Source organism: Leuciscus leuciscus, assembly GCF_965113295.1.
Source record: "Leuciscus leuciscus genome assembly, chromosome: 24".
Classification (NCBI taxonomy): domain Eukaryota; kingdom Metazoa; phylum Chordata; class Actinopteri; order Cypriniformes; family Leuciscidae; genus Leuciscus; species Leuciscus leuciscus.
This window is the reverse complement of record NC_138723.1, coordinates 32060577-32077394: the sequence shown is the minus strand read 5'-3', so window position 1 is coordinate 32077394 and position 16818 is coordinate 32060577. Positions and strand designations below refer to the sequence as shown.

Here is a 16818-nt window from a genome sequence, read left to right as displayed (position 1 = left end):
GCATCAGGTTGCTCATCTTTGGGCTGCCGCTCACGGGGACCGTGATGGTTTTGGAAAGGGGCGTGGCCAGTTTAGGCCCCTCCTTCAGCAGGACGGGGGAGGAGCTTGAGGAGTTGGTCCTCCGCCTCTTACGGGGTTTCTCGTCCTCATCCGAGCAGCTCACGCCTGAGCAACAGGAGAAACACACACACCTCAGTGTTTTACCTAAGTGTCGTGTGTGAGTGTGTGTGTATATGAGCGAGACAGAGAGAGAGTGTGTGTGTGTGTGTCGTACTCTTGACGTAGACTGTACTCCCGCTGGGCAGCACCACCACGTTGGATGCAGGACTGGCGGGTCGAGGGGATTTCACAGTGGCGGCTGCACTGCTACTGGGAGTCGATGCACTGGGAGGAGTGGAGCTCGTGCTGGTGTACGAGTAACACACAACCACTGCAACACACACACTGCTGTCACTGTACGAGTAACACACAACCACTGCAACACACACACTGCTGTCATTCAGCTGCGCTCATGTGTGCTCTTTTGAAGCGCTTCACACACACTGAGCTTTTACAGACAAAATTCTGTTGGATTTTTCCCCAAATTCCCTTTTACTTTTCCCCAAAAATCCATTTGAATTTCAGTTTTTCCAAATTCCCTTTTAATTTTCCCAAATTCAGTTCTAAAGGTTAAATTCAATATTAGTAATCAAAATGCATTTCTAACTAATTTAAATCATGAAACAGCAAATAATTTTACAGCACCAGGGTCCTTTGAGCTCTAGGCGTAGTACATTAAGAGTGTCGGGCAGCGCTTCACCTTCTTTGTTGGCGGTCTCTGCGGGCAGCATTAGCGAGGCGTTCTGGTGTGCTGTAGCGTTAGCCACTGCGTTAGCCGTGACGGTGAAGGCCGTCTGAGGAACCAGTCGGGGCATCAGAGGAACCAGTCGACGGCCCTCGATCGACCACTCAGACGAGCTGTTCGGCCCCGACATGCTGCACACACACAAACACACACACACACACTAACATCACTCGACCAGTACAAATCACTCGGGCTCAGGGAGGAAACGGTTAACGATACAATCAGCCAATTGAGCGTGTTAACAGTTGAAGGGTTAAAATTTAAGAATCTATTTCAAATATGCTTCCTTATATAACATCACGGTAAAGAATATTGTATTTAGTGTTTAAGGGTAAGATAATGATTCTGCTCAGCAAAGTTGCCTTTCCTGTTTTCTCCTCATTGTCTTTAATGGCTCTTCGAGCCCCAGTTTCACTCAGACTGATGGGATTAGCTCACGAATGATTCACTGAGAATCTCACCTTTTGTTCTGCAAATGGCCTTCGGACCCAAATCAGCCTTATGCTGATTGAATTAGGATTGGCCAGACCCTCACAGTCTAGGGTGTTACCTTAACCTGTATATACTCATTTACATGCTTTGTTTGAATTTGTCTCCACCTTCAAAAGTCCCTCCTCCTAAAATGCCTATAAAGACACCATGTAAATGTATATACTTTAGATTATGTTGGACGAAACCGCAGCCGCGCTCAAATAAAGAAACTCTTCTGTTTGAACGTGATCCCAACTGTCCCCTGGTCTCTGCTTCGATAAAAGACACTTTACAACAGATGGTGCCGTGACCCGGATGGAGAAAAAGGAAACTGAATCTTGAAACTTCAAGCTCAAAGATCTCAACAAAGCCTGACTAAGTTCCAGACTGAATCTTCTGAATCCAGATTGAAAACTTCAAGCTCCAAAAAGATCTCAAAGACTGAATTTTTCCAGACGGAATCTTTCTCTACAAACGAAAGACTTGGTGAGTTTCACTCCAATTTAAAGAACCTTTGCAGACCAGTACAAAATAGTTTTCCTCTGCGACGACAGAGAAGAAGTTAACAAACAGCTGCAGGGTTTTGTTAACTAAGTTATCCTCTAAAGTTGTCTTTTAGAGATGAAATGTATCCTTTGTTGTTCAGGCAGGGAAGTTTAACAGTTACATGTTAATATTGTGTGTATCCTCTTGCTAGAGAAGGCCTGTCCTTTGTAAGCTAGAGAAGATTAGCGTCATGTGCTAATAAGATTGTACCCTCTGTTTGTAAGACAGTAGAGAGAAGTTTAGTGTTTGTTTGTGTGGTAACATAGAAATTCACAAAATGTTTAGGAAAAGTACTAGACTGATTCCCACAACTGAGAAAGCTGGACTAGCTACACCTTTAACAGATAGTGAATTCAAGTCTTTGTTATCAGAGCACATGGACTCCATCGTGACTGAGCCAGTCAGATTGAATTTAACAAAGAAATTTGGCATTGATCCAGAGAAAGTGTGGTCAATTGAAGATTGTAAGAAGGTACTAGGAGAAAGTATTCGCAAGAACAGTGTGAAAAGTTTTATCTGTTGTCACAGAGAATTTGGTTTAACCCTAGCTACAGAACAGTCTAAGCGCAACTCAGAGCTAGAGAAACAGATCAAAGAGCTCCGTGCTAGAATATCTTTGTTGACTAAGAAAGTAAACCGCAACAAAGATGCAGAAAAAACTGATGTGGAAGAAGTTAGTCAGCCTGATAACAATTATCCTGACTTAAAAGCTTTCTTTGAAACAAATGTAGCCATCCAATCAGTAACTGATGAGCCTGTAGATTCAGTGCAGGTTTGTGGGGCTAGGAGAAGATCTCAGGGAACTAAAAGTGTTACTCCGAACTCTTCTGTTGTCCAAATACAAACGGTTGCAAAAACATCTTTAGGTCCTAAGGATATAGATAGACTCTCCCAGAGTTTACCCTCAGCACGCACACATTTTTCTGAATTTAGAAGAGCATTGTTCAGTAAAATGCATCTTTACGACATGTCGTTGCCAGAAGTCACACAGCTGATGTCACAAATTCTAACTGAATCTGAATTCAACAATTTTGAGTCTGCTGTTACTTCCGAACTGCAACATGTCAGTAAAGGCGATTTGAGAGAAGGTGTTTTGAAAATCCTAAAGAATATCTTAGGACCCAAAATCGATTGGTCGAGAGTTACTAGCTGTGTACAAGAGAAAGAAGAAACTGTGAGTGAATATACTGAGAGGTTCTGTCAGGTAGCGGTAACGTACAGTGGAATAGTGGATGATTCCGAAAGTGTGTTAGCTGACAAAGGAGCTCTAATCCGAATTTGGGCAGATGGTCTTGTAGCTGAGTACAGAACAGCCTTGCCATTCCTAGATATTACGTGGGCTAAAAGAACTCTCAGAAGTAACCTAGAAAGTTTAGCTATTTGGGAAAGAGATTCTGATGTCAAAGAGAGAGTAAGAATTGCAGCAGAAGCAAAGAAACGCAACCTGCGTTAAGGTCAACTCAGAGAAGCCAAAGAAACGCAAAAGTCCTAGAGAAGCCAGTTGTTCTTACTGTGGCAAGCACGGACATTTTGGAAAAGAATGTAGAAAAAACAAAAATAACTTAAGACAAGTTAACAAGGTTAACCAGCTTCTGCTTAGCCTGCTTGATATTCTGAAGCAGCCCCTCCCCTCCTCGTTAAACTCGTGGGGCAACTTGATAAGGTGTTAACCATTTAGGCTGTGATTGCTTAATCTCCCCAGTAACTTACAACAAAGATGAAAGACTTATTTTTGTTTAATAGAACAAAAGGAAAGTGACTGTCACAGTCTTTGTTTGGGGGACATTCAGAAAACTCACAGCCTTAAATGTTATACCACAGAAATATTCCAGTCAGACCCCCATGCTCTATATGATGTCTTTTAAGACTGATGTTCACTGGAGAATGGGAAGTGCCAATTTTCTCACACACTGTACAGTTGTTTCCCCTACAGGGATAGGATAGGACACATGGACCAGTGAGGAGCCCAGGAAGAACTGGAAGCAACAGGCTTTCGGGGGCCAACCCTGTGGTGAAGATTCCCTTATAGGCCTTTCCCAACCATAGTCCATCCTCACCTCACTGTTCCTTTTAGGTGTCTCAAATCAATTAAGAAACAGGGAAAGAATGAAACGACCACAGTAGACCCTGAAAACGATAGAACCATAGTGTTTAAACTGCTACAACCTTAGTGTTTTGAAGAAATACTGCTCTCTGTTTTTCTGTTTTCTGTCTTACAGTGTGCAGATAAAACTTGATGGCTTTTTCGAGATCCATATGCAACGACCGTCTCATCTGCGTATGAAGCTCCAACCTCAAGACGACAACCAGACCCACTGCTGAACAAACTATCACAAAAGAAAATGAAAAATACACAACGCAGAGAAATTCACGGACCCTAAATTGCATGTTTTGTTTCTGTGTCAGCATGCAATTACAGATGAACAACACAGAGCAAGTTATATGTGCCTGTAACTTACACCAGTTACAAGAATGAACTTTATGTGTCTAAATTTGTATTTTTGTGAGAGTTTTTAAGAACTCTCAAAGAGGGGACTGAAGGGTTAAAATTTAAGAATCTATTTCAAATATGCTTCCTTACATAACATCACGGTAAAGAATATTGTATTTAGTGTTTAAGGGTAAGATAATGATTCTGCTCAGCAAAGTTGCCTTTCCTGTTTTCTCCTCATTGTCTTTAATGGCTCTTCGAGCCCCAGTTTCACTCAGACTGATGGGATTAGCTCACGAATGATTCACTGAGAATCTCACCTTTTGTTCTGCAAATGGCCTTCGGACCCAAATCAGCCTTATGCTGATTGAATTAGGATTGGCCAGACCCTCACAGTCTAGGGTGTTACCTTAACCTGTATATACTCATTTACATGCTTTGTTTGAATTTGTCTCCACCTTCAAAAGTCCCTCCTCCTAAAATGCCTATAAAGACACCATGTAAATGTATATACTTTAGATTATGTTGGACGAAACCGCAGCCGCGCTCAAATAAAGAAACTCTTCTGTTTGAACGTGATCCCAACTGTCCCCTGGTCTCTGCTTCGATAAAAGAAAACTTTACAACCCAGTTAAAGGTGCAGTGTGTACGTTTTAGCGGCATCTAGTGGTGAGTTTGTGAATCGCACCCAACAGAAGTTACGGTGGCTGACAGGAAGTGATGTCGTCGTCTGAGACAGCAGAGAGTATTATTGTTACAGTTATTATTGTGACTTGTTCATCATTGTGTCAGTGTTTTACTCGCTGACTTTAGCTGAAGCTTCTCTGCACAAGGAACAACATAGTGAGGAAACGCGCTTGTCCGTTCAGGGCCACCGTAGAAACATGTGGATGTAAGCGGACCCGCGGTGTGTGTAGAGAGAAATGCCTCATTCTAAGCGAATAAACACATCACGGTTCATTATGTAAGGTCTTCATACACCACTGAAAACAGTTATGTTATTGTTGTCAGTTATGATATTAATATGATATCGCGCGATTAAGAATATTCCAAAGTACAAATAAGATTAGTTCGTTGCATCAGAGACGCGAGAGATGAGAACTGCAGAGACTCACTGATATGCGATGGTGTTCAGACGCTCATCGTTGACGGCTCTGCGCACCTCGGCTCGATGACGCTCTGTAGAGATACTGACACACACACACACACACATCAAACCCTTCATCATCCTCAGTCACAGCAAAACTAGTTTTGTTTAGATGTCGTTCAGGTCTAAACTGGTTAGAGGACATTAAGATATTACACAATAAAGTCATAATGAAACGAAGTATTGTGACATAATTTGGAGTGAAATGGATTATTGGAAGAAAAAAACCCGTGGGGTGGGGCTTAGATTTATCTGCTCGTTGTTGATTGGATGTTGAAAAGTGGAGGCAAATCTGAAGGCGAGCTTGGGGGCGGAGTTTAAGATAACCTACACAGCAAAATACGTTGGGTTACACATGTTGGGTCATTTTTAAAATCGTTGGGTAATTTCTAGTAATAACCCAGCTGTTGGGTTAACAGTGATGTATATTTACATTCAATTCTAGACTCTTCAATATTTAGGTTGTAATTTAAAAATATGTGAATGACCTCAGCACTGGCAGGCGAGTGTGTGTGTGTGTGTGTGTTGTGACTGACCTCAGCACTCGAGTCAGTTCTCCCAGCAGCTCCTTCTTGTCTTTTGTGAGATCTCCTTGAGCTCGCAGAGCGCTGATCACACCGGCGTACGCCTCCAACTCTGAAACACACAAGAGACATGAGACGCCACACACACACACACACACACACACACACACACACACACACACACACACACACACACACACACACACACACACACACACACACACACACACACACACCAGCGTTCAGTGCGAGACTCACCCAGTTTGCGCAGGATCCGTTTGCATTCATCTCTGCTGAGGTCGAGCAGCGTGGGCCAAACCACCGGCATGCTGCCCACCAACGGCTTCTCCTGCTGGATCATCCACTGCACACACACACACACACACACACACTATAATCATAATTTTTCTTCTGTGTTTTAATTTGACAATAAACCTGTTGTGCAGGATTGTGTTTGCAAAAAAATAAAAAATAAATTATTTGATTTCATTTTAAAAGATTAAATAAATTGATTAACACTGTTTTGGATTATAAATTGGTAATAAATCATATATCCAGAAAAATTAAACAGACTTTCTGGGAAAAAATAACATTTCATAGCGCCCTAATATAGTAAAAGAAAAGAAGAAAAGGAGTAATAAATTAGGTTGTTGAAGTTTTAATTGATTAGACATGCTTTCTGACTATTAACATTTAATTAAAACAATTAAAATTGAATCTAGAAACATTAAAACAGAAAATAAGCAATTTGGGAAAACTAAAATGGAATTTGAGAAACTTCATTGGGCCCTAAACTGTATTTTGGGTAAAACTTTTAATAAATTGTTGTTAAACTGTAAAAGTGTAATGATTTAAATTAATTAAATATGCTTTTTGATTTTAAACATTTAATTTAAGCATTAAATCAGAGTTCAAAAATATTTAAATAGAAAAACAAAAGGAGAATTTGTGATACATTCAACATTATGTGAAAATAATTGGGATTTCAGAATTTGGAATGGGGGGGGGGGGTAAAACAGAATTTAGGGAAAATAAAACAGAATTTGGGATAAAATAAAACAGAATTTGAGATCAAATAAAACAGAATTCGGGATAAAATAAAACAGAATTTGGGATAAAATAAAACAGAATTTGGGATAAAATAAAACAGAATTTGGGATAAAATAAAACAGAATTTGGGATAAAATAAAACAGAATTTGGGATAAAATAAAACAATTTGGAATTGGGGGGAATAAAACAGTATTTGGGATGAAATAAAACAATATTTGGGATAAAATAAAACAGAATTTGGGATAAAATAAAACAGAATTTGGGATAAAATAAAACTGAATTTGGATAAAATAAAACAATTTGGAATTGGAGGGGAATAAAACAGCATTTGGGATAAAATAAAACAGAATTTGGGATGAAATAAAACAGAATTTGGGATAAAATAAAACAATATTTGGGATAAAATAAAACAGTATTTGGGATAAAATAAAACAGTATTTGGGATAAAATAAAACAGAATTTGGATAAAATGAAACAGAATTTGGAATTGGGGGGCATAAACAGTATTTTGGATAAAATAAAACAGAATTTGGGATAAAATAAAACAGAATTTGGGATAAAATAAAACAGAATTTGGGATAAAATAAAACAGAATATGGGATAAAATAAAACAGAATTTGGGATAAAATAAAACAGTATTTGGGATAAAATAAAACTGTATTTGGGATAAAATAAAAAAGAATTTGGAATAAAATAAAACAGAATTTGGGATAAAATAAAACAAATTGGAATTGGAGGGGAATAAAACAGTATTTGGGATAAGTAAAACAGAATTTGGGATAAAATAAAACAGTGTTTGGGATCAAATAAAACAGAATTTGGGATAAAATTAAACAGAATTTGGAATGGGGGGATTTAAACAGTGTTTGAGATAAAATAAAACAGAATTTGGGATAAAATAAAACAGAATATGGAATTGGGGGAATAAAACAGTTTTGGGATAAAATAAAACAGTATTTGGGATAAAATAAAACAGAACTTGGAATTAAATAAAACAGAATTTGGGATAAAATAAAACAATTTGGAATTGGAGGGGAATAAAACAGTATTTGGGATATAATAAAACAGTATTTAGGATAAAATAAAACAGTATTTGGGATAAAATAAAACAGAATTTGGGATAAAATAAAACAGTATTTGGGATAAAATAAAACAGAATTTGGAATTGTGGGGGGGGGAATAAAACAGTATTTGGTAGTGATCGACCGATGTATCGGTTTACCGATATTTTTACCGATATTTAAGCATTTTCCCATAATCGGGTATCAGTTTTGTAATATCGGATTCGCCGATAAACGGCGCCATCTTGTGGCCGTTTTGAGAATTCCGCCATTGCAGCCCGCGTCTGAGGAGATCAGTCAACAACAACTCTGTGCACAGGTAAAACATATGTTCTGCTTGCTTTGCTTTAATTTTTCAACTTTATTTAACATAACAGACATGCAGAAATGAGATTTGAGACATGAATGCCTGATATAGCCTAGTTTATTTATGCAGCTTGGTTCTAAAAAGTCACGTAGCGTAATCCGTCATGTCCTGCCCCAATAAAGACGTAACTTTACATGAATTAAATAAAACAGACATGAATGAGTGCATGTTGAAAATAAAAGCACTGAATTTAATTCTCTATCAGTTGTATTTGCTCACCATTAGTCTCGAGAAAAAAGTTCGTTCATATTGCTGAGCACTCACTGGGTTGATGATCAGGATGCTCACGGCCACTGAATGAAACTTTTGACAAGATTATCTTGTTTAAACATCCTAGATTATATTATTTACTACATAGCAATTATTTCTCTAATAACGTTACACATCTAAATATACCGCTTTGTGGAAATTAATTATTTATTATCTCCACGCGCGATCGCGGTTGAGTTCTGTGTAAAATAAATGCATAGATAAACAGCACTTTGTCAGTTGGCATTTCATGATCTAGATTCAATCTAGATCATGAAATGTCAACTGACAAAGTGCTGTTTATATAGTCTCGAAAAAAAAAAAGTTTGTTCATATTGCTGCGCACTCACTGGGTTGATGACCAGGAATGCTCAAGCACGGCTACTGCATGAAACTTTTGACAAGATTATCTCGTTTAAACAACCTAAATTATATTATCATTTACTGCATAACCATTATTTCGCTAATACAAATCTAAATAAATACCGCTCTGTGGAAATTAATTATTTATTATCTCCACGCGCGATCGCGGTTGAGTAAGTTATATAGTTCTGTGTAAACGCATAGATAAACAGCACTTTGTCAGAAAGGATTTCATGATCTAGACCGACAAAAACATTATTAATAATTAATAACATACTAGTTGGAAAATGCAAATATGCTGTTTTGTTTGTTACTTTCCTGATAATGTTATATTCCAGCTAATATTATTCAGTGAATTAATATTACCCAGTGAATTATTCCTCACTCTTTAAACCTATTAAATGGCACATATAAACCTTCTAAAACTGTTTAAAATGAATTACATTTCAATACAAAATACAATACAAAAAATACCTCCAACATGTGGAACCACTTAAAGATACATCACTCAACTATCTTTGAATATATGTTAGAATAATTTTTGTGCTTTATTTTTTACCTCATCAAAGCTTTTATTTTTAAACAAAGACACTTAGTAACAATGCACTTTATTTTTTGGACTCAGACCCCTCTATTTATTTGTGTATAAATATAAAGTTTTTTATGTATGCAAGGAGGGAGTGATTGTTATAAATAAAATTGTTTGTTCAGTTCATTTGTGTTGTAATAATTGTGTCAAAAACATAATAATAATAACAAAATAAATATCGGTTCTGCATATCGGTAATCGGCACATAAACATGCAAATAATCGGTATCGGTATCGGTTATAAAAAATCAATATCGGTCGATCACTAGTATTTGGGATAAAATAAAACAGAATTTGGGATAAAATAAAACAGTATTTGGGATAAAATAAAACAGAATTTGGAATTGTGGGGGGAATAAAACAGTATTTGGGATAAAATAAAACATAATTTGGGATAAAATAAAACAGTATTTGGGATAAAATAAAACAGAATTTGAAATGGGGGAATTAAACAGTATTTGGGATAAAATAAAACAGTATTTGGGATAAAATAAAACAGTATTTGGGATAAAATAAAACAGTATTTGGGATAAAATAAAACAGTATTTGGGATAAAATAAAACAGTATTTGGGATAAAATAAAACAGTATTTAGGATAAAATAAAACAGAATTGGGAATTGTGAGGGGGAATAAAACAGTATTTGGGATAAAATAAAACAGCATTTGGAATTGTGAGGGGGAATAAAACAGTATTTGGGATAAAATAAAACAGAATTTGGGATAAAATAAAACAGTATTTGGGATAAAATAAAACAGTATTTAGGATAAAATAAAACAGAATTTGGAATTGTGAGGGGGAATAAAACAGTATTTGGGATAAAATAAAACAGAATTTGGGATGAAATAAAACAGTATTTAGGATAAAATAAAACAGAATTTGGAATTGTGAGGGGGAATAAAACAGTATTTGGGATAAAATAAAACAGAATTTGGGATGAAATAAAACAGATTTTAAAATGGGGGGAATTAAACAGTATTTGGGATAAAATAAAACAGAATTTGGGATAAAATAAAACAGTATTTGGGATAAAACAAAACAGAATTTGAAATGGGGGGAATTAAACAGTATTTGGGATTAAATAAAATAGAATATGGAATAAATAAAACAGAATTTGGGATAAAATAAAACAGAATTTGGGATAAAATAAAACAGTATTTGGGATAAAATGAAACAGTATTTGGGATAAAAAAACAGAATTTGGAATTGTGGGGGGGAATAAAACAGTATTTGGGATAAAATAAAAAAGAATTTGGGATGAAATAAAACAGAATTTGGAATGGGGGGAATTAAACAGTATTTGGGATTAAATAGAATTTGGGATAAAATAAAACAGTATTTGGGATAAAATAAAACAGAATTTGGGATGAAATGAAACAGAATTTGGAATGGGGGAATTAAACAGTATTTGGGATTAAATAGAATTTTTGATAAAATAAAACAGAATTTGGGATAAAATAAAACAGAATTTGGGATGAAATAAAACAGAATTTGGGATAAAAATAAAACAGTATTTGGGATCAAATAAAACAGAATTTGGGACAAAATAAAACAGAATTTGGGATAAAATAAAACAGAATTTGGGATAAAATAAAACAGAATTTGGAATTGTGAGGGGGAATAAAACAGTATTTGGGATCAAATAAAACAGAATTTGGGATGAAATAAAACAGAACTTGGAATGGGGGGAATTAAACAGTATTTGGGATAAAATAAAACAGAATTTGGGATAAAATAAAACAGAATTTGGGATAAAATAACACAGTATTTGGGATAAAACAAAACAGAATTTGAAATGGGGGGAATTAAACAGTATTTGGGAAAAAATAAAACAGATTTTAAAATGGGGGGAATTAAACAGTATTTGGGATAAAATAAAACAGAATTTGGGATAAAATAAAACAGTATTTGGGATAAAACAAAACAGAATTTGAAATGGGGGAATTAAACAGTATTTGGGAAAAAATAAAATAGAATTTGGGATAATATAAAACAGTATTTGGGATAAAACAAAACAGAATTTGAAATGGGGGGAATTAAACAGTATTTGGGAAAAAATAAAATAGAATTTGGGATAAAATAAAAGTATTTGGGATAAAATAAAATAGAATTTGGGATAAAATAAAAGAGAAATTGGGATAAAATAAAAGAGAATTTGGGATAAAATAAAAGAGAATTTGGGATAAAATAAAACAGTATTTGGAATTGTGGGGGGGAATAAAACAGTATTTGGGATCAAATAAAACAGAATTTGGGATAAAATAAAACAGAATTTGGGATAAAAATAAAACAGTATTTGGGATAAAATAAAACAGTATTTGGGATAAAATAAAACAGAATTTGGGATGAAATAAAACAGAATTTGGAATGGGGGGAATTAAACAGTATTTGGGATAAAATAAAACAGAATTTGGGATAAAATAAAACAGAATTTGGGATGAAATAAAACAGAATAAAACAGAATTTGGAATGGGGGGAATTAAACAGTATTTGGGATAAAATAAAACAGAATTTGAGATAAAATAAAACAGTATTTGGGATAAAAAAAACAGAATTTGAAATAGGGGGGAATTAAACAGTATTTGGGATTAAATAGAATTTGGGATAAAATAAAACAGTATTTGGGATAAAATAAAATAGAAGTTGGGATAAAATAAAACAGAATTTGGGATAAAATAAAACAGAATTTGGGATGAAATAAAACAGAATTTGGGATAAAAATAAAACAGTATTTGGGATAAAATAAAACAGTATTTGGGATAAAATAAAACAGAATTTGGAATTGTGAGGGGGAATAAAACAGTATTTGGGATAAAATAAAACAGAATTTGGGATAAAATAAAACAGAATTTAGGACAAAATAAAACAGAATTTGGGATAAAATAAAATAGAATTTGGGATAAAATAAAACAGAATTTAGGACAAAATAAAACAGAATTTGGGATAAAATAAAACAGAATTTGGGATAAAATAAAACAGAATTTGGGATAAAATAAAACAGTATTTGGAATTAAATAAAACAGTATTTGGAATTGTGAGGGGGAATAAAACAGTATTTGGGATTAAATAAAATAGAATTTGGGATAAAATAAAACAGAATTTAGGACAAAATAAAACAGAATTTGGGATAAAATAAAACAGAATTTGGGATAAAATAAAACAGAATTTGGGATAAAATAAAACAGTATTTGGAATTAAATAAAACAGTATTTGGAATTGTGGGGGGGAATAAAACAGTATTTGGGATAAAATAAAACAGAATTTGGGATGAAATAAAACAGAATTTGGAATGGGGGGAATTAAACAGTATTTGGGATAAAATAAAACAGAATTTGGGATAAAATAAAACAGTATTTGGGATTAAATAAAATAGAATTTGGGATAAAATAAAACAGAATTTAGGACAAAATAAAACAGAATTTGGGATAAAATAAAACAGAATTTGGGATAAAATAAAACAGAATTTGGGATAAAATAAAACAGTATTTGGGATAAAATAAAACAGTATTTGGGATAAAATAAAACAGAATTTGGAATTGTGGGGGGGAATAAAACAGTATTTGGGATAAAATAAAACAGAATTTGGGATGAAATAAAACAGAATTTGGAATGGGGGGAATTAAACAGTATTTGGGATCAAATAAAACAGAATTTGGGATCAAATAAAACAGTATTTGGGATAAAATAAAACAGTATTTGGGATCAAATAAAACAGAATTTAGGATAAAATAAAACAGTATTTGGGATAAAATAAAATAGATTTTGGGATAAAATAAAACAGAATTTGGGATAAAATAAAACAGAATTTGGGATAAAAATAAAACAGTATTTGGGATAAAATAAAACAGAATTTGGAATTGTGGGGGATTAAACAGAATTTGGGATAAACTGAAGGTCTTTCTAGGGCTCTATATGAGGGAACAGCAAACGCTGCTGGATCTTAGAATCTCTCACCTCTGACACACTGCACACTCTCTCTGGGTCTCTAAGAGCTGACGATCTTCACCATATCCTTCAGAGAGAAACATCATCATCATCATCATCATCATCATCACATGACTGTCAACATCTGCACTACATCCCAACATCCTACATCCTCTTATTTTTATTGTTCTTATTGCACATTGCTTCTTATTCATACTGTGTATTGACTCTGTATTGTGTCTTGCTGTAATGTGTATTATTGTTATTGTCTAATCTTTTTATTCTTAATAATTTGTGTATTCTTTTATATTTTTTAGTTTATTATGCCCTTCTACCCTGTCTTTCTCAAGAGGAATAGATAATGGGCATAATAATTTCATTGTTGTACTGAAGTAAAGATGGCAATTCTAAAGATCCTAATGGGTCAGATCATGAAAACACATTTTTTTTGTTTAAAAAAATAAATAAACAAACACGGTCATTTTCAAAACACCTCAGACACAAAAACTATTATAAAAGACACCAAAAAAACCAACACGTATTTGACGTCACGCGTGTATTTCAACGTATGCCCCGCCCACATCAGAGCCAGTTCGGCGCTCGCCCCGCCTACTCAATAAGAACATATGAGTCCGTCTCAGTGTTTTGATTCGCGTCAGATCATTCTGACAGCTTAAATTAAACACATCCGCTGAGATCATTGTGTTTACTCAGATATGATATTAATGAGAGTTGAATATCATCTGATCTGAGATCAGTGTTTATTCTGACAAGATGGAATCGAACCAATAATATAATCGCGATAAACGTTCAGTTTAATCACGTAAATCCTGGGTTTTCAGCAGAATAATATACATGTTTATCATAAAACAGAGGTGTTTAATAAACACTAACGGCTCTGAGATGATGTTTTTCTGTCATTGTCAGTGTGATGTGTTCAGAGTTAGCTTTAGCCGTTAGCCTCTCTGGAGTTTCTCTCATCACACACATAAACACAGCAGTGACCCGCAGCTTGCACAGCTCAATCGAGTGTGTGTGTCAAAACACAGCTGATCATCAGCACACACACCAGTGTGTCATTTCTAATATCAGCCGTGTGTTTATATCTGCACTTACCTTCAGTTCTGCACAGTCCTTCAGATCCGCCATGTTTATCCGACGCCAAAACACTGGGGCTGCCCGCGGGAAAAGCCCAAACAAACGCGAGAATCTACAACAAATACAGCTCAACTAAACAACCGAAAGCGCTCTGTACATAATGCGAGTTGCTAATCCATTTTTCTCGCGTATTTTATTAAATGTCAGTCACCACAAAATACACATTTGCAGGCGAACAGGCACTGTGTTGGGCAGCAATCTGAAGATGCGCGCCGCCATTGTTGACATTCTTTTGTGCGCTGGAGAGACGCGCGTTCATGTGCACTAGCGCGCGCGTTATTGTTTTGTTGCATTTTGACTTTGTCATATAATATTTATTGGAAAATATGTATAAATATGTAGTATCGTTTAGTTTTGGGCGATTTGAGTGCCAATAAAACACATTAAAACCGAAAAATTCCCAGTTACAAAAAACAATGTCTTTATTTACACTAAATACACATACGGTTTGGTGCAAATATTATTACACATCAGCACAAATTATACTCCTGCCCAATGTATTGAATTTAAACAGAACCTTTTCATTTGTTTTAGATTTCAATAACATGACAATCACATCTCAAACACAGATGATCACTAACCTGAGAACTAAATCACAATGAGTTCAAGAAGTATCAAAATATCATCATCTGAGGACATGAATACAATAATTAGAGCTCTTTAAAATGTCAAAAACGGTGACATGTAAACACAGGTGAGATGACAAAAACACACACAAAGCTTAAATTATCTTATATAATCACATGAATATTATAACAGGATTAAACACATGTACCATAAGCACAATAACAAATACAAAACAAGTGGATTTCCACAGATGTGCATAATTCTTCCCAGATCATCTTTTCTGCTCCCTTTATTCCTCTATGAACTCAACTTTACAAAAGATTAACTAGAAAAACTTGTAATTACGAAAAGTCTGAATTTTGAGAAATAAACTCAAAACTGCGAGAAATAAAGTCAGAGCTGCGAAAAAGTCTTGTAATTACAAAATCTGTATTGTGAACTAAACTTTACTAAAAATTAAGTCAGAGTTTAGATATAAACTCGTAACTACAAAAAAAGTCAGAATTGCGAGAAAATCTCGTAATTACGAAAAGTCTGAATTGCGAGAAATAATGTCTGAATTGTGAGAAAATCTCGTAATTACAAAAAAATCTGAATTGTGAACTAAACTTTACAAAAATTAAGTCAGAGTTTAGATATAAACTCGTAACTACAAAAAAAGTCAGAATTGCGAGAAAATCTCGTAATTACGAAAAGTTAGAATTGCGAGAAATAATGTCTGAATTGTGAGAAAATCTCGTAATTACAAAAAAATATGAATTGTGAACTAAACTTTACAAAAATTAAGTCAGAGTTTAGATATAAACTCGTAACTACAAAAAAGTCAGAATTGTGAGAAAATCTCGTAATTACGAAAAGTTAGAATTGTGAGAAATAATGCCTGAATTGTGAGAAAATCTCATAATTACGAAAAGTCTGAATTGCGAGAAATAATGTCTGAATTGTGAGAAAATCTCGTAATTACAAAAAAATCTGAATTGTGAACTAAACTTTACAAAAATTAAGTCAGAGTTTAGATATAAACTCGTAACTACAAAAAAGTCAGAATTGCGAGAAAAACTCGTAATTACGAAAAGTTAGAATTGCGAGAAATAATGTCTGAATTGTGAGAAAATCTCGTAATTACAAAAAAATCTGAAATGTGAACTAAACTTTACAAAAATTAAGTCAGAGTTTAGATATAAACTCGTAACTACAAAAAAGTCAGAATTGCGAGAAAAACTCGTAATTACGAAAAGTTAGAATAGCGAGAAATAATGTCTGAATTGTGAGAAAATCTCGTAATTACAAAAAAATCTGAAATGTGAACTAAACTTTACAAAAATTAAGTCAGAGTTTAGATATAAACTCGTAACTACAAAAAAAGTCAGAATTGCGAGAAAATCTCGTAATTACGAAAAGTCTGAATTGCGAGAAATAATGTCTGAATTGTGAGAAAATCTCGTAATTACAAAAAAATCTGAATTGTGAACTAAACTTTACAAAAATTAATTCAGAGTTTAGATATAAACTCGTAACTACAAAAAAG

General features: G+C 34.5%; 1 protein-coding gene across 2 annotated transcripts in view; it reads right to left on the bottom strand.

Annotated features, from left to right (window-relative positions):
* The window catches only part of emsy (EMSY transcriptional repressor, BRCA2 interacting), a 36865-nt gene extending 21922 nt beyond the window's left edge, over positions 1–14943 (bottom strand). Inside the window, exons 1-8 of one of the 2 annotated variants that reach the window (XM_082158613.1) lie at positions 14682–14943; positions 13596–13653; positions 6222–6327; positions 5976–6075; positions 5408–5482; positions 800–975; positions 275–430; positions 1–165 (exon numbers count right to left, since the gene is read on the bottom strand). The exon at positions 1–165 is cut by the window's left edge and continues 95 nt beyond it. In XM_082158613.1, coding sequence (XP_082014739.1) covers positions 1–165; positions 275–430; positions 800–975; positions 5408–5482; positions 5976–6075; positions 6222–6324 — 775 coding nt within the window. In that variant the 5' untranslated portion in view covers positions 6325–6327; positions 13596–13653; positions 14682–14943. The remainder of the gene's footprint in view (positions 166–274; positions 431–799; positions 976–5407; positions 5483–5975; positions 6076–6221; positions 6328–13595; positions 13654–14681) is intronic. The other variant, XM_082158614.1, reaches the window with a different exon arrangement.
* Positions 14944–16818: the final 1875 nt, after the last annotated feature.